The following is a 25,046-nucleotide window of genomic DNA, read 5'->3' on the forward strand; positions in this document are numbered from 1 at the left end:
TTTCAACAAAATTCAAGCTCTCATACTAAAATTCCCACTTCATATCCAATAAATATGAGAATAGAATAGAATAGAATAGAATAGAATAGAATAGAATAGAATAGACAGTCTGTGTTAGGATCAAATATCAGCCAGTGTTTCCTATTTATACTTTAAATCTTTCTCTTGCCACTGGTTGGACTGCATTCATAAGAACTGTGACCACAGTTCCCTAACCTAACAAATCTCAATCAACACCAGCTTCTTATTTCCAGTAATCTGTATTTTTAAAAGAACACTTCCTGCAGCTGGTTTCTTCCTTTTCACTTACTGTTTTTACATTTATCCCATTTCTGGAGTGATGTCTATTCTGACTACACCAAGTGTCTTTCATTTATTTACAAAAAACAAACAAACAAAACCAAACCAAAAACCAAAATATCAAAACCAACAAAAAACAAACAAAAAACAAACAAACAAACAAAACCCAACCAAACCCTAATTTGAACATTTTTGGAATCACTGAAGTACTTTCATTTTTTAATCTTCTTTTTGCTAAATACTAAATTTGCGCTTCTTCCAAATTGTGTTGCTTGTCATCCTTCAATAAAGCTCACCTTTTATCTGCCCTTCTCTGCCACCACCTCCACATGCCCTCTCCCATCTAACATTTTGCTAGATGCTCCTGTTTCCTTCTCTTTTCCCTATTTTTTTTCATTAACTCTAATTTTTCTATGTTCTTCCCTCAACTTCCAAGTTCTCCACAGCCCCTTCCACATTACTTTGTCTGCTCAGTGTTTCTGTCTTCCTGATTTTGCTACTTTAATCTTCTTGTCACTATGCTCAGTGCCTTTGGAGAGAGTCTTAACACTGCCAAGTCTTATTTTGGGAGAATGCAAGAGAGTAGCTTTAAGGAATACTTTGGATTTGAATGTATTTGTTTGTTTGTTTGTTGAAACACTGCCTCTGCAACAGAAATGGGAACATATTGGCCTTGATGTTGACACAGAATAGGGCAGTTCATCGAGCTTATGACTTTTTCCAATGGTATCTTCTGCACAAACTATTCCAGGTTCTATTAGGCCCTGCCTGTGTCAGCACCCATAACATATAATCACGATTAGAAAGGACATCAACAAAGTTTGACAATGTTGTTCGACAACATAGGTAACAGTGCAGAACACACAACTGTTGTCTTCTAAAGGAAAACAACCATTCAAAAAAGGCTGGTAGCTGGTGAAAACAAGTGATTCATTTTAAAAGCTAGGAAAAGATACACATGTGTTCCATGAAAAAAACAGGGAAGACTGTGTTTATTCAAGAAGAGGTGTATGTCAAATACTTCTATTTAAAGGAAAACAAATCTGTAGAATGATCATGTCTATTCGGTACCTTAATCTTGTATTTATATACTTTTTCTTCCAGACACAGTACAGACCCTGTCACCATTTTTCATTGCTCTGGAATGAGCTCCTTTCAGCACAACAGCACGGGGCACCGTGTGTATCTGACCGCGTGTAGCTCCGTTCCCTTTCCCCTGCATGTCTGTGCACCGTTCCGTTCTTTGCTGGCTTCCAGCCACCTCTTGTTCCCTTGTGTCCTTGCTTCTGGTGCTCCAGCCTCCCTCCACTCCTCAGGAAGCCACGCTGCACCCTCGAATGAGGGCGCGGTGCGCCCCGGAGAGCGCGGGGGTGACTCATTTAACTCGACGCGTGTGTCACTGCCGGGGCTGCTGTACAGGACTCGGGACCGCCCCCCATGGCCGGGTCCAAGGCCGAGCAGCCCCCGAGGGCTCGTCGGCAGGGGAAGGCGGATGCCAGGCAGGGGCAGTGGGCACTCCGTGCAGGAGGCGCTTCAGGCTGATCCCCGTGGGCACCAGTTGCGTGCAGGAGGCCGGGACTGAGCTGTGCGCCTTAAACAGCCCCGGCAGACCGGGGGAAATGGCATCCTGGCCTGTATTAGAAATAGAGTGGCCAGCAGGGCTAGGGAAGTAATTCTCCTCTTGTACTCAGCACCTCGACTGCTGTGTCCAGTTCTGGGCCCCTCAGTTCAAGTATATGGAGGTGCTGGAATTGGTCCAGAGGAGGGCAGTGGAGCTGGTGAAGGGGCAGGAGCACACGTCCTATGAGAAGCAGCTAAGGGAGCTGGGTTTGTTTAGCCTGGAGAGAAGAAGGCTCAGGGGAGACTTTGCCACTCCACAACCACATGGAAGGAGGCTGTGGCCAGGTGGGGGTCGGCCTCTTCTCCCAGGCAACCAGCGACCGTACAGGAAGACACAGCCTCAAGCTGCGCCAGGGTGCGTTTAGGTTGGATGCTAGGAGGAATTCTTCACAGAAAGGGTGTAAGACATTGAAGTGAGCTGCCCAGGGAGGCGGTGGAGTCATCTGGTCTTGGAGTGTTTAAGGAAAGACTTAGACGTGGGACTGAGTGCCATGGTCTAGGTGCCCGATCACAGGCTGAATTCGATGATCTCAGAGGTCTTTGCCAACCTAATTGATCTTCAGACCCTGTAGCTGGCGCCAAGGCGGCCTAAAGCCCCGCGCCGCCATTGGCCCCGCCCGCCTACCTTGTGTGCCGCCCCCCCTCTCCCGGCATGCCGCGGGGCGGGGCGGCCCGGCCCGGCCCCCTGCTCGCCCTCAGCCGCGGCGGGCGGGCTCCGCCCCGGGCGGCACCGCGGGTACCTGCGCGGCGCGGGGCGGCCGCGGGGCAGAGCGCGCCGGCGGCGGTGGTGGCGGAGCGAGCTGCGCACGCTTCTCCTGTCCGCGGCGGGGGCGGCCGGGCCATGGTGCGTCGCGCCCGGCTGGCGCTGGTGGCGGCGGCGCTGGTGGCGCTGGGGGCGCCGCCGCCGCCATGCGCGGCCGCCCGGGCGCTGGAGTGGTACACGGCGTGGGTGAGCACGGTCTACGTGGAGCCGCTCAGCAACCGCACGGTGCACGGCAGCACGGAGAGCGGCCGCTACGGGGACAGCTCGCCCAAGGAGAGCGCTCGGGGCCATGTGGGCATTCCCCGCGGCGCCTCACCCCGCCACATGGAGGGCTGCGCCGCCGACACCGACTACGACGTGCCCCTGCCTCCCGGTGGCCGCGGGTCCCCCGAGGGCGACCCACCGACCTGGATCGCCCTGGTGGCCCGCGGCGGCTGCACCTTCAAGGACAAGGTCACTAACGCGGCGCGGAAGCGGGCGGCCGCTGTGGTCATCTACAACGAGGCCCGCTTCGGCAACAGCACCGTCTCTATGTCCCACCTGGGTGAGCTCCCCGCGCTCGCCGAGGGGTCGGGGGGATCGCTTTGTCTATCGCCGGCCCGCATCGGTGATGCGGCTCTGCGCAGTGAGGAATGGGGATGTGGGGAGGCAGATATCCCTGTAAAAATGGTACAGAGACCCGGGATTTTGTTTTCTTTTCCTGTAAGCCACGCTAGGGAAAATGCCGGGACCGTCTTCTGTCTCCCAAGTTACGGGCCGGGCGTCAGAGAGGAAATGCGGCACAGCCATCGGGACCGGCGGTCGTGTGGCAGACTGGGGTGGGAGGCTTGCATTTCCTTTAGGGATACCTTCTTTTTGCCTGGTACCCGCTGGCAGAATGGCCACAGCGGTCACAGGTAGGCCGGTTTCTGCAGGCCGTCTGGAAACGCACCAGATATCCGGAAGATGCCTTCAGGTGCTTTTGAAGGTACAGCTGTAGCTATTTGAAGATATCTGTAGAACAGGCTTTGTTGTAATAGCTTCATCATCCTCTCCTGCGCAGGTCTGTTGCGAGTGAGAGAAAGGTGTAAGCATCAGGTAATCCTTAAACGCTCGCAAATGCATTAGGAAAACTGAATCCTGGAGAAGGATGTTGGCTTGTCTCAGCGTACTACTGCTGCTGTGTAGCCTGCAGAAAGGTTCTGTGATTTTTGCCGAGATAGGAATCCAGATGTTCTGTCACCACAGTCCCCACTTGGACGATGACACAAAAGACTTGCTGAATTTTTATGGTTATGACAATATTAAATGCTTATATCAAAGAGGCAAAAAAAGCCTCAAAACTTGGCAGTAAAATCTGTTTGCTTTTGTATATATTTGAGAAACAGGAATGTCTTCAGAGGAGGATGCAAAGACAAGGCAAACTAAGTAAAAAATTCTGTAGATGTGTGCTGCACATAGTTTTGCTACAATGAGTTTATTAGTACCTGGGCTCTCGTTCCTGGTTGTGAGGAAGGGAAGGACCAGGGACTTGGATGAGGTAAAGCTGTAATGTGTCTCTAAAGTAAACAAACTTATTTTCTTAGTGTAGCGAGCTGAAAATCTCCGCTAGGGAGCTGTTGCTCTATTGCATGCGTTATTATCTATTGGAAAATACGTCTCTTCTCTTGGAATACCCAGTGGCACCAACTGGGGGATTGGAATCATGAGTATTGTTCTTAGCCTGCTGCTTGCTTGAGATTAGCCTGGCACATTTCGTATTCTTAGTTCACCGTGAAAGTGGAGGTGAGATGCTAGATAAAATGAACCTTTGGTTTTGATCCTAGGTGGTGATTAAGATACTTTGTTGTGTAATACTGCTTTTATCTGAAACAGTTTATTTTTTTGCTTTCACCCTGTATTGGCTATTCAGTTCAATTTTTTTTTCCTCATTCTTCTCCATTCCCCATTGTAACCTTTCATAAGTATTATTTGCTCTTTTGTTGAATCTTTTTCTCCTTCTCCCATTTCGCTTATTTTATAATTAAAAAAAAAAATCTGCTGTCATCTTTGTGCTATAGAAGACCTTCTTGGGCTTAATACTCAGTTTTGGACTTCACTAGTACAGTTACATCTGCCAGTGGTATAAAGAGAAGTGCTCTCTGACTGCTTGTTGGGTTTTTTCCCTTGAACTGGCAGAATGTTGCTGATGAAAGTTCCACCTAGGCAGAGCATGTGATTTAGTATAGTGCATATATACAATAATACATTTGTATTTATACTGGCTTCATAAATGTGGGTTTGACCTTACGATTGTATGAATGCAATTATAATATATCGCAATATAATTATGAGCTCTGATGTAGTCATAAATGTTTGTTTCATGGTTGACACTTTCAGACATGTAAATGCTTAAACACTTTCAGTTCACTTTAGGAATAAAGGGAAGAGGTACTGTTAGTGTTTTAAATCTTAGATGGAGATGATGGAAAAGTCTGTGAAAGACTGGCAGGGAAGAATGTGCAAGGTAAAGCTATAGTTTACAGAATCTGCATTTTCATTTCTGTGAAGGGTTTTGTGAACTGGCACATAAGGAAGCAAGCTTTCCTTCTGGAAGGTGTGCTGAGGATAAATACTCTGGGAAATCTGCAGTGCAGTTACTAAGGAGTGGAGTTACATGCATAAGTAAAATCCGCTTAATGCATTTGCAATTAGTGGTGCTGAAAATGATGTGAGATGGAACAGTGTTTATGGCTGGTAGAGCCATATGCAGCCCAAATTATGTGAAGGTGATAGACAGTTTTTGTGATTTCAGTGCCTTCTTTTCATTCTCCTGGAAAACCTAGCCTTTGAATTTTCTGGGATGTATGTGATACGTGTGTGCTATTTTTTGGTTGTTTTTTTGGTGTTTTTAGGCATGTTTCACGCTGAGTAAAAAGAAAGGCTCTTGATTAGGTGAAGAAATTATTTGTTAAAGCTGGTGTCAAAGCATTTTAAAAAAGAAAAATGTTCCAAATAATTTGTGTTTTTCTCCTTGCAATCATCATGAGTACAGTGAGTAGGGATTCTAACTAAAGTTTTGGAACAAGAGAGTCGAGAATTTCAATGTGCAGCCTTGAAATCCTTTCCCTTCTTCCAAAAGAAGGTTCTGCAAATGTGACTCTATTGATATGTATCATTTCAAGCCTTTGCTCTCTGTCCAAATTACATTGTTCAAAGTGCTGGATGACTTCTCTCCTCGAGGAAAGTAATAGTGGCACAATTTCATGTGTGGCTGAGATTTTTCCATTGAAAAACCTCTCATTTTACCCAAATTACTTGGGGACTTCATTTACTGAATCTGAACGACATAAATTCAGACTTCAGTTTTACAGACTTGGCAGGCAGTCCTAACTGTTCCTTTTTGGTGATGATGGTGAACTTAATACAATACAGAAGCTTCAAATTGCTTTCCAAAACCAAAATAAATATTGCACATAAATATTAGCTGGGAGTGGGTTGGTGAGGAATCTGGAGAGGGAAAGTGTGGAGTGTTGTACAGTCAGAGGCTCAGTTCTGGTTCAGAAGTTAGGGAGAGGCAGAGGTATATTGCAGTGGAAAGAAAACAGGGTCTTCTGGCTCTATGGTTTTCCTGTTATACTTCGTGCTGAGCACCCAACAATCTCTGTATCCCCCCCAAGCTAGGATTTGGTGATCCTGATCAGAACATAAGTTACTTTACCATAGATTATGGAATGAAGTACGGTTGTGCTTGACATGCAGGGATGGGAGGCACTGGCTGTAATAGTTTGAGGTAGGTTTGGATTAGGGCTTTAATTCATGGTTTGTGGATTTAAGGGAAGCTTGGGACTTAATTTGAGTATATGACTGGCTACATAATGAAAATGATCTTTGATTTGCCAACATACATCCAACTAGTTCTTTCCTCCATTGTCATGTTTTTTTAATGCACATGTATTGAACAAAACAGATGTAAATTACTTTGTGCTCATGATTCTATAAGTTCTTGGCATCTCCAAAGCATCAAAGTTAAGAGTTATTTTGGCATGTAGTTCAACTCTTTGCTACACTTCTTCTAGGACTGCTCAGGATTCTCAAATGCTGTATAAATTCTGTATTACTGCTGTTTTCTGCTGAAAGTTTCTGGTACTCTAACTGCTGAAAGGACTGTGGCTGGCTTTAGTAAGACCTGACTGTATGATGTTGAGCTGGTAATGCTGTTCTGAAGAAGCAGGAGTAACTGCTTCTATCTGTCTTATAGATAAAAGTGCATATGTATTGGCACTCAGGTGGAAAGAGTGTGTGTACTACTTGAGGCAGGTGAAAATACAACATGCACCAGGGATAATGTGAGATGAGGTTGGTGTAGATGGTTAAGACAAAGCTTGTTATAGGATTGTTAGAGTACTGTTAGCGTTTGTTTGGAACAGGAGCTAAAAAGAATATGTGGTGTTAGTTGTGGCAATATTAGTAAGGTGCCTATGCTTAAATAAACCAATGGACTGACCTTAAACATTTTTTACTGAGATGGTGGAACTCTGGGAGCTTTCTGACATTTCTCAGGAGGACAAAAAGTAGGGTGTGTCTGTGATCAGTTTCCGGATGACAGAAGATATCTTCTTCATCTCTATGCATGAATGGGAATAAATGTAGTATGGTGTGCCTGCAATCAAGATCTGTAGCTGTCCTACTTTTTTCTCATCAGTAGAGTGCTGGTTTCCTTTTGCAAGAAAATACTGGGAGTGGTAGCAGTAAAACTGTCTGCACTGGCAGGAAACATACCTTCATCTTCAGAGTTCCAGATTTGCCCTTTTTTGCAAGTATCCTCAGGCTCTGCCCCCTCATAATGTTAAAAAGCACAGACCAAATTTTAAGTGGACCCAATTTCACTGAAGCATCAATCAAACCTAGAAAAAAAATGGTTTACTCTAGTGGAGTAAAAATGTGATTATTTATTGTAAAACTAGAAGGTTATAGAAAGGCAAAGCCAATACAACATGCTTTCAGTAGATGCATATATGTGACACTTGGAGTTTTCTTTATAAATGTGATTTGAGGTGTCTGAGTTGTGTGGCAGTTGAAGAAGTTGATGGAATGACTCACCATCATTTCAGTCTTTGAATAATGAGTTTCAGAGCAGCAGGCTAAAATTAGCAAGGAATGAGTTAAAACCCTTAGTGTTACAGGCTGCTCAGGGCAACTGCTTCTCTGAGACTGCTCTTGTTCCTTTTGTAATCATGGATTGCAATTATTCTTCTCTTCTTCCCCTTCTGTCTCATGACCTTCAAGGCCACTGTGTTTAGTTGCATGTATTTTTTAATGGCAGGTTCATCAGCAAATCTTTAAAACTGTTAAAATGCTTTTAATGGGTATTTATTTAAAAATGTGTCATATGCTTATGTTAATTCTAAAAGTGGAAGGTGTCACACTGTCTAGCAGCCATTGTGCAAAAGTAGCCTGACTTTCATTTCAAGGAAATAACTGTCTGATAGTTGAGCGTTCTTGTGACAAAGCAGAGGAGGACAATACTTATTGTTGTGGGGGTTTTTAAATACTTCATCATTAGAAATAATGCAGAGAATCAGATAGCAGAATTAAACTGACTTAAGATTTCAGGACTGAGGTAGAAATTTACTGATTAAAAATCCAGGCTGCCTCTAATATTGAAACTTCCATTTCTTCTTAAGCTTGGATGAAACCACATAAATCTTTCCAACACATTTGTACCATTCCCTGGCCATCCTTAGGCACCCCTGCTGTTATTTGTAACTCTTAAAATTGATGAAGGATACAGGACCTAATTTCCTGATTAAGGTGTGGGGTTAGCAGTTCTTAGCAGTGCAAGATAAATTCCCACTTTTGTATGTTTTTTTCTTGCTAACTCCTATGGAGTAGTGCAGGGTCAGAGAGCAGAGAGTGTTTCACACTCTAATCTGAGTTTCATGAGGCTCTCTGGTAGTGCTTTTGTTCTGTTTCAGAGAGAAGAACAATATTAATTAACCAAATTGTCGCATGCTTGGACTTGGGATATCATGTAGATCAACACATTGTTGGTGAGCAGAACTGATTAGTGGAGCCTGGGTGCTTGTTGCCTGTCTGTCTTCAGCTTCACTGCTTTGTGTCTTCAAGCACACCCACCAAGCAAGGCAATATAGCTGGGGTGGGTGTTGCTGGTGAGCAGAGTGGAGTGCCTGAGGGGAGGCACAAGTCGGTGTAACTGTAACCCTATTAGGAAAATCCACATTTTTGCTGGGTCTGGTGGGATGGTTGTGTTAAGGTGCAGTTGAGACGGGAGGTTTATTCAGCTAATGCCTGGAAACTTTAGTTTTCATCCAGAGCAAAATGCCTTATGGAGGGAAGAGTTCTATATACAAAAGTGAAACTTCTGCAAAATTCTTGGTAGCAGAGTGGCCAGATTGAAAAGCTGTCACAGCCAGAATTGTCTCAACTAAAGGAATTTGGTTTAAATAGTTCAGGCAAATAACTCTTTGTCTTAGCAGGCAGAGGTGGCTGAGGCCAGAATGCAGATTTCAATTTTGAAAATCCCCATTTGATGTGATGTTATAAACAAGGAAGCCATTTCTTCTGACATAGCTTCTCCATAAAGAATCTAACACAGCCAGAAGGGAAAAAGGCTTTAAGCCTTCAGGGGGAGGTCTTGTTGCAGGTAGGTAGTCTTTGTGAATCTAGAAATCTTTTTTTTCCTTTCTTTCTGAATCAAGACTAGTTTAACTTTTTCTCAGAGGCAGGAGAGCAAAGTAAACTATGAAGCTGTGACTTACCAAGATGGCAGCAGTGTTGGTACACACAAAGTAAGAACTATTCAAATAAAAATAGCATGGAACAGTGAAAATGTGACATTTTTAATAGGGACATTTGTTTGTAATTTGTTTTGTAATACTTGGGCTAGATATTTCTGAGAATACTGGGTATTCTTCCAGAAAAAAAATGGAATAAAACACTGGTCACAGAGGCCTTTGGATTTTGCTAGTTGCTCTTGATAGTATCTTACTGGTTTTGGTGGCAGCATGTGGCCTAAAGGTTTTGGGGTTTTTTTGAAATTAGGTTTCTTTCATATGAGATGAGAGCTCTAAACTTCTAATACATTAGAAAAATCCTTTTGTTCACTGCTCCCAAAAGAGTCACAAAGTATTTCTTGACAAGTCCTTGTCATGAAGTCTCATTACATTTTGAATATTTAGTATTAAAGAATCTGTAAGTATTTCAATGTTTAAAATAATTTATTATTTAATTTATTATTAAATAGATAATTTTTTTCTATTTTGTTTATATATCCCATATAATTGGACTATAGATTCCAATTCAAACTAAATTGAAATGTCTCTCTGTGATGTTCACATACTGTCTCCATCTGCAACTAAAATTCCCACGCTGACAAATGAAAGACCAGCTGTTCCTGAGCTGCAAGCTAGAACTTAAACTGCTTTGAGATGAGATGTGTGTGACTTGTCTGGTTTTTTGCATGGTTCCACATCTTACCTCATTGTGGAATGATGACTATAGGCCTTGAACAGTAAAGATGAATCTGTTGAACTTTATCCTGTGTTTGAGAGCTTTTGAAAGTAAATAAAGGATTCTTTACCGGTAAACTTTCTATCAATTCTGTTATGCCTGAAAAAAGCACCAGAGGCTTTCCTATAACTTTTTTTGCTGATCTTAACTGAAGAGGCCAAATTACCCTCAAGCAAGAATGCCTAAATTTTTACTGTGACTGCTGACTTTTTTCTTTTTTTATTCCCTCCAACAGGAACAGGAAATACAGTGGTGATAATGGTTGGCTATCCAAAAGGAATAGAGATATTGGAGCCAGTACGAAGAGGGATTCCAGTAACAATGAGTATTGTTGTTGGCACACGCCATGTGCAAGAATACATTAGCGGTCAATCAGTTGTGTTTGTAGCCATCGCCTTCATCACCATGATGATTATATCGCTTGCTTGGCTCATCTTTTACTATATACAGCGTTTCCTCTATACGGGATCACAGTTTGGAAACCAGGTAAATTGAGCTAATGGCACTTGAGAGTATTTACCTCCTTCTTGTGTCAAATCAGTTGCCTAACTTTGATTGCATTCTTGAAGATCTGTGCCTTCTTCCTATTTTGCTAACTCTGAATGCTGCTCAGCAGCAGTCAGTGAGGCTAATAAGCACTATGCTAATTGGCATCACAAGTTTGACTAGTTATAATTATTAGATGCACATATGAAGTAATGAGAAATACATTTAGCCACTTGTCAACAACAGCTTCTTATGCGATCTGTCACCTAACTGAACTTCCTTCCTTTTGACATGAAAAGTTAGTTTCGTTCTTCGGTAATTTTCATTTTGAAAGTACTAACTTCACTAACCAGACTTTTTTAATGGAAAGGAACCATGGTAAGTTTTTCTTTATTAATTTTCTTATAAAACCCACAAATTCTTCAGGGTCGAATTTTTAGTTCTAAAACTTTATGAAAACTACTTTTGATACTTGTAACTGTAGAGTTACTGAATTACAGCAGACTAGAAGGTGCATGTGTGGTGAGATTCAGCTCTCTTGGGCTACTCAAGGTACTGAGAACAGTGAGAAGAGGTTTGGAAGGAGTAATTTTGCTCCTTATTTGCCCTTCTCAATTTTCTGTACTTAAAAGAAAAACTCCCAGCTTTACTTTTTTCCCCTGAGGAAAGTACTTCATCATAGAACAGTTTAGGCTGGAAAGGACCTCTGGACTCCTGCAGTCAAGAGAGCAACTTAAATGGAGTTGTTGAGGATGCAAGTCCATCTGAGTTTTGAAAATACCTCAGATTGGCATTTACCTCTGCTTTTCAGCTACTGCAGATAGGTTAGGTTTCTTCCATGATCATCAGCAGCTCTACTGTTTACAGGTTCCTTTTTTTTTTTTTCTTTTTTATTTTCTTTTTTTTTTTTTTTTTTAATCTTCAGGTGAAGAAAAAATATTGTTTCAACTATTGCTTAGCATTTGGACTTCTGCCTTTTCTGTGGTGATGTTGATTCTAGCTTTGGGTGAGAAAGGAAGGGCTTTTTGTTTGCTTTCAGAAATCTGAACTCTATTTAGAGGACTGTCCTAGGAAAATACTTAATTTCTCTTTTCAATAACTGAGGAAAACACACAGGACTTCTGTATTGGTTAACCTTGTGGTCTCCCTGAAGTTTTGGTTTCCTAGAGTCTTTTTAACTAAGCTTTAAATCTTAGCATTTACTCTCTGAGAATACTTTCGGGAAAACAAAATTTTTGAGAAGCCTTTATAGTAAAAGGGATGTGTTTCTGTGTTGTAGCAGTTGTTTGGTGAAGAAAGTTGCTTCTTCCTGTTACCTTTTAAATAGTTCATACAGAGGAAAGTTCACATGCTTTATGAGGCAGCATCATACTTTAGTTTTAAGGATGTGAATGTGATGTTTCTAAGAAACTTGTGCCACAGACTCTTAATAGGATTTTGCTATTGTCATCCAAATGCCAGTAGATTTTGCCAGTGCTTGTCATCTGAATGCTTCTTAATAAATTAAACTGTCTAGCGTTAGAAGGTTATGCCCGTTTCTCAATTCTAATTATCTTCTAAAATAGCCATTGAAAATAAAAATGGTGCAAAGTTGGAAAATGTTTTGATTATATTATTCGAGATGTATTATTTAGAGTCTTAAAGGAATTTTGGAAACAAAAAGCCACTTTCTAACCCAAATCTTGTTTTGTTTGGCTTACAGACTCAATTAAAACTAAAACTTGTGAGTTAAATATGTTATGCTTTAAAGCAAGCTGCAGTGTAACTGCTAAATGAAGATGAAGATGGATATCTTAAAATTTATTCTAATGTCAGTTTAGCAGTAAAATTATAGAAGATCTCCTTGCTACTGAAGATGAAAGCAGGACTGTGCAGAAAACCCTGAGAAGGTGGAATAGGCTTCTGCTGGTTTTGTCCATTTCTGGGAGACCTTTCTGACAACTTATCTTAAACTCCATAAAAATGAAAAAAATCACAATTTTCAGTACTATACATTTGTAAAATTATATATGTCATCATAATTCTTACAGAGAAAAGCTGCCATTATGGGTTTGGGGTTTTTTATTCCTTTATGATATTTCTTTACTGAGGGTTGCTGCTAGACAGGTCAGCATCTGTCAACTGGGAGTGTTTAGTTTCTCAGTTTCTTGCAGTAGCTAGCACTTTGTCTTGGTCTACAGTACTGCTTTCTTTTCTCACTTCCCCTCTAAGCATAATTATACTGCCTATAAGTCCAGTGTGGTGCATCATGTCTGTAAAGCCTTTCTTGCCATCTCCTTTGCATAATGCGTCCTTTCAGTGCAAAGCTTTGTCCAGTGCAGGAGACAGTGTTTAACTGAGGGGAAGTATTAATAGCTACAAGCAGCCTTTTGACCTGGTGGCCGGCTGTAGGCTGCCTGGCCGGATTCCACCTTCTCCCAGGCTGGTGCAAAACATACGGTGTGCTTGCTCATGGGCTTGCCTAACTGGAAGGTCTGGTTAGATGGCTGTTGTTACAGTTCTGCTTGCCTCTAAAGCCTACACGGGTTTCAGCTTTCCTGTGTGGGAAGGGCCTTAATGGCGGCAGTCAGGATGCGGGACTGCGGCTGCCGGTGTGCGCGGCTAACCCCGCACGGCTGGGGCTGCTTCTGCGAGCAGGGCGCCTGCGGAGCCTCAGGAGCGCACAGCTTACTGAACATCTGCTGCCTGGAAATATTTTATGAACAAATTCGTTGCACAGAGATCAATTTAATTATTTTAGACACGTTTAGAAGACTCAGCAATCCACGTGGAAAGTATTTAAAGTCTTTGAAATGTAATTCCTGAAACTACTGTCTATACTAACACTTAAAATCTTATTTCAAGGGACATAGGAAAGAAACCAAGAGAGCCATCAGCCAGCTTCAGCTGCATACAGTAAAACGTGGAGAAAAGGTAATTCAGTGTCTCTGGTTATTGCTGTAAGTTTTAAAAATGGTTGTAAAGTCTTCAAAGAATTTGAACTAAAATTACCACAACATAATTGCAGTGTGACATACAATTCTAGGCTTATGTTAGGGCCTATGTTTAAAAGGCAGAATTTAAAATTAAGCGGTAAAACTTGAGCTACTTATGAAATTAAAGCTACTTTGTTGCAAATAATATCTGTTTATACAGCATGTATAGGGGACTGCTACTATAGAGATGAGGAAACATTGTTATCTTTGTTATCTTTAGCACTTGAAAACATCAACAAGTGGATTGCAAAATACTTCCGTACAGTTCTTAGAGCTGATGTAATGTTCTGTTTTCTTAAAAGAACATTCATCTTCTTAGTGATCAGAAGGCCTTAAAAATATAAAAAGCTTTGAAAAATAAAACAGTGTTTCATCTTTTGACATATAATACGTTAAGGAGCTGTGTAGGCTTAACCTGAAGCATCAATTTTTTAAAGTACATTTCTATATTATGAAATAAAGCTAATCTAAAAATTAAAGCAGCTTTCAGGAAGTTGGCTTAGATGGCATATGGCCTAAACTCAGCTGTATTAGAATAACTGAAGTAGAAAAAGCCAACATTTTGAAAGAAAATATTTTAGTTGGAGTTTTGAGAGTGCTGATCCTAGATGCAAAATTAGCTTCTGACTAGATTTCTGCTGCTACACAGGAATTTTTTTCCCCCAACCCTTGTCTTACTTGATGAGTTTTTATTTAAGGACTGATTTACTTGGAGATGAAAAACAAGGATTAGGTTATTTTTAAGTCTGTGAATAAAATTAAAGTGAGAAATGACACTGATATGTAAAAACTTTAAAAGCAGTAGTCCAGCAGAAGCTGTTCCGCTCAGGTCATGTGCTACAGAGAATATGTCCTTCATTTAGTAAATCAGTTTTGAAACTTAAAAAATCCCAGAAGTGTCTTTGAACTTTCTTGCCTTTTCCTTTTATGCTTTCAACATGCTTAAATAGTGTTTTACAAATCTTTCTTACTTTTAATTAGATTATTTTTTGATGGAGTTTAGCATATATTTCAAGCTGTGAACAGAGGGATATTCATACTTCGGTTCATACAATGGTGACATTAGAGATCAAGAAAGACAGAACTGAACCCAAACTTGTGTATAGCACTATCAGAGCATAATGTCAGTGTAGGAAGAAAGGGACATAAAAAGGTCATGATAAAACCTATGTTAAAAACCACACAGAAGATGTTAACAGCTTTTAAAATTGATGTTCAGTAAAATCCTCCAAACAGGATTTGTATTGCATGATTTTTGCAGTATACAGGGAGTTCCTTCCAGTAAATAGACCCTTGGCTAAAGTAAATAAAATGGGGGAATTTGTTGTTATACAGTATGCTGATTATTCCTATGAGTGCCATGTTCATTAAGAAGAGTAGAATGAGATAAGTTTAGAATCTCTCTGTTAAAATAGAGCTTTTGTATGTGGTAGATCTCATTAATGTGATTTGAATCGACCTGCTATCAGCAAATTTATGTGACTCACTGATGCAGAGGTATTTTCATGAACTAATATAAATTTGTCTGGTCATTTGTCCTGTCTACTCTGTAAATGTACATTTTTTCTTTAAATATTTCCTTTCAGCCATTTAAAGATTCTATTTCTTTTGTTTTGATGCAGTGCAGTCTTTCATTATCCCCACTTCAGGTTGAGATATTTAACTAAAAATAGGTCATATATTAAAAGTGTATTTACTATCATGTAGACTTTTCCTGAGAAGCTTATGGGATTATTGTAAAATGGACACTCAAATGAGTATGTGCTACATATGGTGTATTCTGCCTCTTGTACAGAATAAAAAATAACAAGAATAAGCACTTGTCTTAACTTCGCTTACCTAAAAAAAAAACAGTCTTAATGTGGTTTACTTAGCAATTTAAGGCATTAATTGTGTAAATTCATAGCATGCAAAGGAGGGAAATATTGGCCTTGAACTTGAAAGTTTCCTTGCAGAACTAATTCATTTAAATACTTGTGTTGAAACTGAAGTGCTTTAGTAAGTTGTAAATCAAAAATACTAAATTTTTGGGGATGGAAGCAGAGGGATTTTTCCACTGTCTGTTCTTCTAATACTTAGAATTTATGCAGCTCAATTAAAGTTGGATTGTTTTTCTTGTATTTGGAGCTATCCATCATATTTACACTGCAACTCTAAGCATGGCTTCAAGAAGACAGTAAGACCTGTTAGAAAAGATATTTAACCCTTAGATAAAAGTAGAAATGGGGAAATGATGTTCTGTCTAGTGTGAACTTGGAGAAAGGTTTTAAACCCAAATTGCATACTTGTCTTCTCTTCTGGCTGTGAAGGAATATCTGCTAGGATGTGGTAGAAGAAATAAAAAGGTAAAGAAGAGGTTTGCAATATTCAACCCCAAAAATCTTTTCCTGCTCTTGGAAATCTTTGGGACCATTTGTTCAGATTGCACACTTTGATTTGTGCTGATCTCTTAAAATGTTTTCATCTTATAACTACCTTCAACTGAAACATTTCTGTGCTCCCATGAACAAATGCAATGTGTGAGATTTAATGAATTACTTAGGATGCCAGGTATAGTTATTTAAATTAGAAAATCTGGGTTTGGCTGCTTTTAGTATTTGATAACTTGATCAAATCACCTCTTGATAGAATCTCAAATTAAATGAGGTAGATTTTTTTATTTGCTATGCCATTTGATAAATTTTGCATTCTTTGAAGCTAGCTATTACACAAAGCTTTTTCTGTAATGAAGTGTGAATGTAATGCACTTAAATGTGTTGTCATATTTAGGGATTAGATGTTGATGTGGAAAACTGTGCTGTGTGCATTGAGAACTACAAACTGAAGGACACTGTCCGAATTCTGCCATGCAAGTAAGTTGTCGTAGTTATTACTCTTTAGCATGTTTTTCTGAAGAAGTGGTATGAATTTCCTATAAATTCTTCTGAACCTCTGGTGGCAGAGCTGAAGCTGTGATTTGTATGGTCTGTAAAATGTTGAAGGGCACTGTGAGACTATGTAGCACTTCATATGTATGTGGAGGCAAGGGAGCAATTGGGAGAACTGTAGGGGTGAATTAGAGCTTACTTAAATTAGAACTGTACACTGTTGAACTGATAACTGTGTGGTGTCTTTGTGGTTATTAGCATCTCCTCTTCAGAAAGCTGGCATGAACCAAAGGGTTTCCAGAACCATGTCTATACTAGTAAATTGAGCAGCAGCTAATCGTCAAGATTGTAAAGGAAAGGTTTATTTTTAGTGTGTTAATTTGTACACTGTTTGAAGAAGGGATCTGTGGCTTTCATGATAAGTTCTAAAGAGCATTTCTTTTCTTTAGGCACATCTTCCATAGAACATGCATTGATCCTTGGCTTTTGGACCACCGAACTTGTCCAATGTGTAAACTAGATGTTATCAAAGCTCTGGGATACTGGGTATGTTGCACACTACTTTAATCTTCAAAGTAGAAGTACAGTCTAGGAGGCAAGACTTTGTGTAACTGTTCAGAATGAGAGCAGCTGTTATTTAACAGGACTTGAGAAGTTGGGCAAAAATGCAAAGAGTAATTGAATGAGAACCAGAAAAATAAGGGAATTTTATGGGTAAGAACTTAAATGTATTGAGCAGCTTATCAATCTTCTTTGATAACCAGTTTTTTCTATCTCCAGCTGATAATATTAAGGAATTTGAAACAGAGTTGAGACTGTTTGCTCAGGCTGCAAAAATATAACTGAATTAAATAAATCTAGAACATACATTTGATGTTGTTGAGAACTGTGATTCAGAGGAAGAAATTACAATTTTTCTACATAGAATGTTTGTGTACTACCACATATGCCCCATGATTTATCCCTGTAAATGAGCTGGTACCTAAAACCTTCCTAACATTCACCAGAAATTGGTTAAGTAGAGAAAATGATGTGCTCTCATTTCTTTCTGACAGCACCAGAAAAGAGAGATGAAGACACATGCGGTAGGTTACTCAGTCACTGTTGATAAATAGTCTTGAGTTTCACTAAAATGCTATAGGCAAGAATGTACCTCTCTTATCTCCTACTGATCTACAGAGATCTCTAGAAAACAGAGGCAGTTTTTTGGTTTCAGGGACTTTCCTTTCATACACTAGGTCTGTGTTTTGACTACCTTTTCTCTTACTTCATTGCAGAGACTTATCAGATCTGTGGAAGAGTGTTAGGAATTACTGTTTTGTTTTGTTAAAGGGGACAATACTCTTGCTCTGTAATATGTGTATACCAGATTTTGGTGCTTCTGTGTATTAAGTCAGACTTTACCTGGAAGTTGCAATCTCATTGTCATGTGGAATAGCTATTGCTACTTTAATATTGTTATATTAGCAGCTTGGTTTCTGCTCACATTCAATTCTTGGGGTTGATGTATCTTGTGTTACATGCAAATTGACTTATCTTTTTGAATACAGGCTGGAAACTGAAGTACTGGAACCTTCAGAATTATTGCATTCCCTGAATTTGTGCTGTTGCAGAGGATACTGGTACTAAGCCCAACCAGGAAGAGTAATAACTCCTCTGCTTTTTGGCTAAAATGGCTTTTGGAAAGCAGATTGAGTGGGATTATGTTAAATAGAGAAGCCTAGTTCATTTTTCTAATGAAATGAGGCAAATGGGTCCTGTGTTTGCATCAGTCATTCAAGTCTCACTGAAGCTAATGTGGTAAACCATTCAGGAATTTTTTTCTAGCTTAGTTTTCAGTTTGTTCCAGGTTGCCCAATCTCTAGTCTGTGGAGTGATTTCCTGATTTTTTTTTTTTTTTACTGATGTGAAGAAAAGAAGTGCAAAAAGCAAAGCAGCTTCTCTCAGCACTGCACTCTGAACCTGCAGAAAAGAATGTGCAGCATTACAGAAATATACTAAACCTTCTGCTCAAGGCTCAGTTCAGTTATGGACAACAGATACTTCAGATGCTTTTACATTTTTAAAGGCTTGAAGTAGAAAAAAGGCACCAAGTCCTATGACAAGGCTTTTGTAAAGAGCAGACTTCAGTGGTCTTGTTCTTCATTATGCTATTTTTTATGAGAGAAAGAACTGCAGCTCGGCATGTCTGACTGATTTTGTAGAGCATTACTGAATTTTGTAGTTTCAGTGCTTATTTAACTGTTTTAAGTTTTGGAAACCAAAACCATTAAAGTCCCCTCCTGTCTGCAAATGTAAAGATTGTGTTCAATTGTATCATGTCTATAGCTCATTAAAATTCAGTATGTTTTAAATTATGCTGATTTGATGCTAAAGAAAGAATCAGCCTAGAATTTCTTAAATTTTAAGATGGGCTTTTGCTAGTTGTTCAAGGAAGGAGAAAAGACTTGCTAGTAAGCAAAAAGAATAGCTACTTAAACTGCAATATATTTGCTTATGTATAAGTAACATCAATATGTATATGGCAATGAAGGTAGTCTGTTTAATTGTAGAAACAGAACTGTATGTATAGGACTTTGATCCATTCTGAAAATTAATTCAGAATTGTATAGCTCGTGCTATACAATAGGTGAAATAGATCCCTTTGCCTTGATGCAGATGTTGCATTCCTGCAAAGTGACAAGCCAGTGTGTTTGTGTTTTTGGAACAGACTTAAAGTTAGGCTGGAGACAGAGAAAATAATTTGGTTCTGATGTAAATATTTGTTCACCCTAGTTAAAAAAAAAAACTTGGCCAACTACTATAATGAAAAAACAGGACTTGGAGACTTCCACAAAGTCAAAGAATCAATAGGTTTCCTCAGTGGGGACTTCATATATGCTGAGCCTGCTCCTAACCTTCAGCAATACTGTTGCTACAGTGTTGAAGTAATCCATCCAAAAGGCTGACTGGGTGGACTCTTCCTGTTTCTGCTCTTGGATTTGGGGTGTCTTTGGAGAAATGGCTTTTCTTTTGGTTGGCTTTCTTTCTTGCAGTCAGACAATAACCTTGAAAGTGGACAATATCAACACTATTCCCAGGAGTGCACACGTAATAGCTAAAAATTGTTCTTTTTTCCAATAAGGTGAGGTTACAAAAGGTGACATGGAGGAATGTTGATGTCTGATTGTAGACAAAAGTGACAGTTAAATATGTTTAATTTTGAAGGGGGACCCTGAGGATGTACTTGAAGTTCCAATACCTGAATCCATAAGTGGCAGCGTTTCAGTTGGAAGTCTGAGTATTGCTTTGCAAGATGATGACAGAAACGAAGTAAGCGAATTGTCAGCTTCCTCCACTAATGAGTCTGTATTGCAGTGTACCAGCTTAAAAGAGGATGCAGGGGAAACCACAGCATTGCTTGGTAAGTAATTCAGTGTTTCACTGGACAAATTTTAGCACTAGACATTGCATTAGAAGCTATTCTCTAGCTGGTGTGAGCAGTTAGTACTGCAGTGCAGAGCGGACTGAGTGGTGTCACTTATTACTGCTCTTAAAAAAATACAGCAGATTGTCCAGGAACTCTGTCAAGCTGGAAATAACTGGACTTGGGGGAAAGAAAGATGTAAGCAGTGTCTTAAGAGGATTACCCAGAGAATCTCAAGAACCTGAGGTATATATGAGTATGAAGTCTGTTGCCAGAGTATGGATTAATGTAACAGATAAAGCATATTAAAATGGTAAAACAACAAACAATTTTTCTTTTAATTCCTGATTTCTAGATGTGGATGCCAGTAATAACCGTCATGGAGAACATCTATCGAATGGAAATTCCCACTGAACTGCATCATGGAAGATACCTTGAATAGACTGTTGAAGAACTATTATTTTTTATTTAATTAGTAAGGACTTTTGTCTAGTGAAAACAGAAAAAAATAACAATGTAAATTATTTTACCTTTCAAACTTTTCTAGCTGGTGTTCCAAAAGGGCTAATAACTAAGAATTTTGTACACAGGAGGATTTTATAAAATCTCCTCTGGATGTCTCATCCTAAAGAAAAATGCAATAACCCTTTTTCTGTAAGCATTGTTGCAATGTCATTGTGTTCCAGAGGGCTGTAACAAAGATGAAGACTAGGCAGTGAAAATAATGTAGAATGTGTAACGGTTAAACATTTTGGATGCACTAGTTACATTCAGTATGTACACATGGAGAACACTTACAAGCTATAACTATTAAAATGTTCTGAAAGTTCTGAACTGTTGTAATTGGAGATGAATATTCTCAGAAAAGACATTAACCTTGAATCAAATAACTTAATGGATATGTTGCATATCCTTTTCTTGTGATGGAAAAATTACTGGTTGCAACATGTAACAAATACTTATTCTATCTTGTAATGTGTTCTACTCAGAGTGGATGTTGAGAAAAGGAAACCTTCTCCATCTTGCTAGCTTTCTGTACTGAATTTTGGCAGTAATAGGTTGTGCTAGGTGGTCTTCACGTGCTGAGCATGTAGACATTTAGTATATGCACACTGGTTACCTCTTTCAATCTTAAAACAGAGGTAAAGGGCTAATTATGGCTAAAATATATTTATTAGTCTATTTATAAGAATTTATGTCATTTCTTCTTGCTCCTGATCCCATCCTGACCCACTTTATGTACAAATTGAAACCGTTTCTTAAGAAGTACAAAGTTTGGGTTTGTTTAGCTTTTCCTTTGCATAGAGATGCTGGAATTCTCTTGGATATTCCACATGAGGAGTTTTGACTGGGTTTGCCATTAGCTTTTATTCCTTTCTTTTAGATTAGCAGTACTGTGCCTTATAGTAAAACACTTAAGAAATCTGAAGCATCTGAGAGTAAATATAAACCCTGGCATCTCCCATTATGACCTCTTATTCAAATATTTATATACTGTAAGTGGTATAAGGAATTGCTAAACTGTTTTGTAAAGAAATATGTATATTTAAAACACTACTTAAGAGTGTTAAGTGAATTGTTTAGGATTTTAGCATTGTCATGTTATAAATAATATGCTACATTCCTCAATTTTCTTTTGTAAAGCTGTTGCTACAGGTTGCTTAAAACAGTGTCTTTCACTAGACATTTGTTTTAGAGTGCATTTTGTTTTTAAAATGTATATTTGGAATGTTTTTAAGAAAATATGCAATTCTTTTTCTAACTTACATTGAGCTTCAATAGAAGCAATAACTTTTTTTTAATTTTAAAATGAATGTTCCAGAAATGACAGAGGGGGAAATATAATCTGAACTTCTACTTTGCAGAGCAGATGTTTCACCCTAAATTTCCTTCCAAAAAATTCCTGTTAATGCCTACTTTAAAAAGATCTGCCTCTTCCCTGTAGGAGTATAACTTTTAGGTTTACTGGAAAACTGTCAGGTTGTAGTTCTGATGTCACCAGCAGGTGCAAGTTTTTGTGATGCCTTTATCTTACAAGAAGCACATGAGAATGGAATATGACTGACCAGCCATCTCCAAAACTGAACAAATAATTAAACAACCCACAACTAAAGCAGACAACGTGTAGGGACACTTACGTCTCCAAAAGAAGCTTATCAACATTTCCAGAACTGCCTTTTTAACTATCTCTTCAATATTAAAAACTAAGTCTTCTCCCTCTTCTTTAACACAAAACTGAACATTGATGTAGTAAATGTTGAGAGGGTTTAAATTCTAGCTCAAGGAGGAACCAAAAGAGAAGTTATCAAGAGAAGTGTTGTCAGTCTGTGGATTGTGTCTTGCTGATACCGACAGCACAGTATTCATTCTGGAGAGGAGAATTGTGGTAAGTACTTGAGCTTTTATGTAATACCTATAAAACCAAAAGCTTTTCTTAAGAATTAAATCTGAGATCTGGCAGAAAGATGGAAGAAAAGCTAAGGAACCTGCAAACTGAAAAGTGTGCTTATAAAATCTGGTATGTGCTGACTTAAAAAAATACCCAAGTGTGAAGACTCCTGAGGTCTGTTTCACATGCTGGCACTGCACCTATTTCATTTCAGTCATTCACAAAAATAGTTACAGTTGTTTCAGTCAAATAGGTTTGCACATAGTTGAGCTTTGATATAGTTAAGTCTTGTGAGGCCAGCTGTGCTGCTGAGGAGTGATGACAAAAGGCCGAATTGCAGTGCTTCCAGCAAGCAGTTTGCTCTCCTTGGAAGTACAATGACAAAAATCATCTGAAGCGAATCACTAGTCTGACCTCAGTCAGAAAGCTGACATGCATTAGTAAAAGGAGAAGTAGGATGAAAAGTACGGGACAGGAAAAAGACAATCTAGGGAGCTTAAAACAGTAGCAAGAGAAGCTTAGAAACAAGAAGGCTAGGACGAATAAGCTCATCTATTACATTGAGTAAATGGGTGTAGGCTGCTGTAGGTAAATACAGGTGCAGAGACTTTGCTGATCTGGATCCCCACTAAATTGGATCAAACTGGTATTGCTAGTTTCTAACACTTAACCTACCAAAAACTTGTATGAAGGTCAGAACTAATGAGTGATTTTTTTCACCTCCTCACCCCTTTTTGTAGGGTATGTGCTTCCTGACTCCCTTCTCTTTCATTTGGGGAAGCTATAATATGCCTCTGCTGCTTCAGCCATGTCCTGCCTAGTGTAGGAGCTACAGCTGTGTGTGTTGTGGGCTCCTGCTGCCTCCCCCTGCCCTCATCACTTTTCTATTCCTAGCTGCACAGTTTACGTAAAACATGCAGGAACTTGTCTTGGACACCTCTGTCCCTTTGTTAGATTTTGCTGTAATCAGGCAGAGTGCTGCTTATTGGAGATGTTCCTGTGGTATCATTATACAAAAAGCTAAATTGCAGAGCCCACATGAAGTCTAAAGCCCCTCAGTGGTGATGCTGAATAAATCACTTGGGAAAAATCCCTAGCAGGACTAGGGGATTCTGTTTTTTGTGGGATAAGTTTTATTAGTGTTGTGTTAATTGGTATGGCTTTGCTACTGCTGCTGTTTTTGTTAGAAATTTAGTGAAGTTAAGTGATTCTATTTTTTTTTTTTAAGGAGCTATGAACAAGTCAAAATGAATTGCTGTCTTAAAAGAAAAACTGAGGCCCCTCTTTGTTCAGAAATTTTAGTTTATGAATAATAGTCTACTTATGACAAACTGGAAAAAACTTGATAGTGAATGTCTAAACTGTCTTTCAGACTTGATAGCAAGCAAAAATGAACCATAGACATTTCAGATCTAAAAGCATGTTCATAGTTTAATTACTTGCAGTACCAATTTAACTGGAAAGTCTGGATTTTCTTTTACTAATGACTGCTAGACTGGATTCTCCTTTGGCTGTAAGCAATGCTTGGAGGAGATTCTTGGCATGTACTAGAGAAGTTTTATAGGATACCAATAATTCCTTTCCCCTGCCCTGTACCCCCCACATTGCATGTGAATGTAGTCCAGCAGCCTCTTGCCAGTAATTAGGGCTAGATTTTGGAGGTCTACTGGAGGAGTTGTAGGATAATTTACCTACAGTGGAAATGCCTTTAATCCATGCTGACTTAATGAAGTGCATACCAGTATATTCCTGCCAAAGCTGGCCTGTTGGGAATTCTGGTCCTGTTTAGGTTGTAACTGGCACAGAGAAACACCATTGCAACACCTTTGTCAAGTGTGCAAAGCTGTCTTTTAATTACCTGATTTTAATTTTTTAATTTTGATTTGGGAATGGTCATTCAGGTTTTTTGCCCATCCTGCAAAATTTGAGATTCCTCTACAACCAGCCAGTTGTAGTTGGGCAGAGTTCAACAAGACTGTCCCCTTGGGTAAGTTGAAAGGATGCAATTTTATAATAGGGCCATCGTGAATTATAGTTCCTGCAATGGAATATGTCACCTTAATTTTTTTTTAACTGAATGCCTGTAAAAAATTGTAACATGTCCTTGAGACTGATCTTTACTGGATGTGTTCTTTTCCCTCACAGGTGATATGTGAAGATTTGAGAATTGGAATTGATTTAAAAGTGCACAAATCAAGCTGAAGGCTTTTGGTTTTATTCAGTATGGGTCCTGATCTCTCCTCAGATATCCTACTGTATTGCAAAACTTGATTTAAGAAAGTTTTTAAAATAGAATGCCTTTATAATTGCATGTATTTGTGTGTGAAGAGTGCATTGCCTGAGACTGTCCCTTATACTTCCATTTGACTTGAAGCTCCTTTTCACTATCTGAAACATGGTAATGTTACTGCATTTTTAAATGAGCATATCCTTAATTCAGAAGAGCAGAGTAAGTTTCCATCATTTTGTTAGTCTGAAGCTTAACTCCAAAACTTTGAAGCCACTTACTTCTACTATAAACATATACCTGCAGAGAACTATTTGAATTTGCTAGTCTGTCAAAAACTATTCACAACAGTCTTCTATTGTAACATTGAACTAATTCGGTTGCATTGTTTGGATTAAGCACTTGTCTTTTCCATTGTGTATGTACAGTTGTAAGAATGTCAAGTTATGCATTGTTATTGTAACTTAATGGCTAAAAGCTCAAATTCCATAATAAATTATACAGGCCTTTTAAAAAGCAGTG

At 39.3% G+C, this 25,046-nt stretch overlaps 1 protein-coding gene and 1 non-coding gene across 2 annotated transcripts; both read left to right on the forward strand.

Moving 5' to 3' along the window:
• Nucleotides 1–2,738: 2,738 nt before the first annotated feature.
• RNF149 (ring finger protein 149) lies at nt 2,739–25,043 on the forward strand. Its single transcript, XM_053971013.1, has 8 exons — nt 2,739–3,227; nt 10,410–10,660; nt 13,505–13,573; nt 16,405–16,487; nt 16,952–17,048; nt 19,710–19,905; nt 20,264–22,294; nt 24,443–25,043. Exons 1-7 carry the CDS (start codon nt 2,762–2,764, stop codon nt 20,320–20,322), a joined length of 1,221 nt encoding a protein of 406 aa, XP_053826988.1. The 5' UTR covers nt 2,739–2,761; the 3' UTR covers nt 20,323–22,294; nt 24,443–25,043.
• On the forward strand, nt 22,605–22,717 carry LOC128804434 (small nucleolar RNA SNORD89). Its single transcript, XR_008436072.1, has one exon. It is a non-coding gene; the product is annotated as a small nucleolar RNA SNORD89 (small nucleolar RNA).
• Nucleotides 25,044–25,046: the final 3 nt, after the last annotated feature.

The sequence above is a fragment of the Vidua macroura genome, chromosome 2 (genome assembly GCF_024509145.1).
Source record: "Vidua macroura isolate BioBank_ID:100142 chromosome 2, ASM2450914v1, whole genome shotgun sequence".
NCBI lineage: Eukaryota > Metazoa > Chordata > Aves > Passeriformes > Viduidae > Vidua > Vidua macroura.

What these genes read in the sequence shown, in the direction of transcription:
- RNF149 (XM_053971013.1), top strand. Translation starts at nt 2,762, where the DNA reads ATGGTGCGTCGCGCCCGGCTGGCGCTGGTGGCGGCGGCGCTGGTGGCG. An exon ending in GTCCGAATTCTGCCATGCAA is followed by an intron (nt 16,488 to 16,951) that starts GTAAGTTGTCGT and finishes TCTTTTCTTTAG; the next exon opens with GCACATCTTCCATAGAACAT. An exon ending in GGAAACCACAGCATTGCTTG is followed by an intron (nt 19,906 to 20,263) that starts GTAAGTAATTCA and finishes CCTGATTTCTAG; the next exon opens with ATGTGGATGCCAGTAATAAC.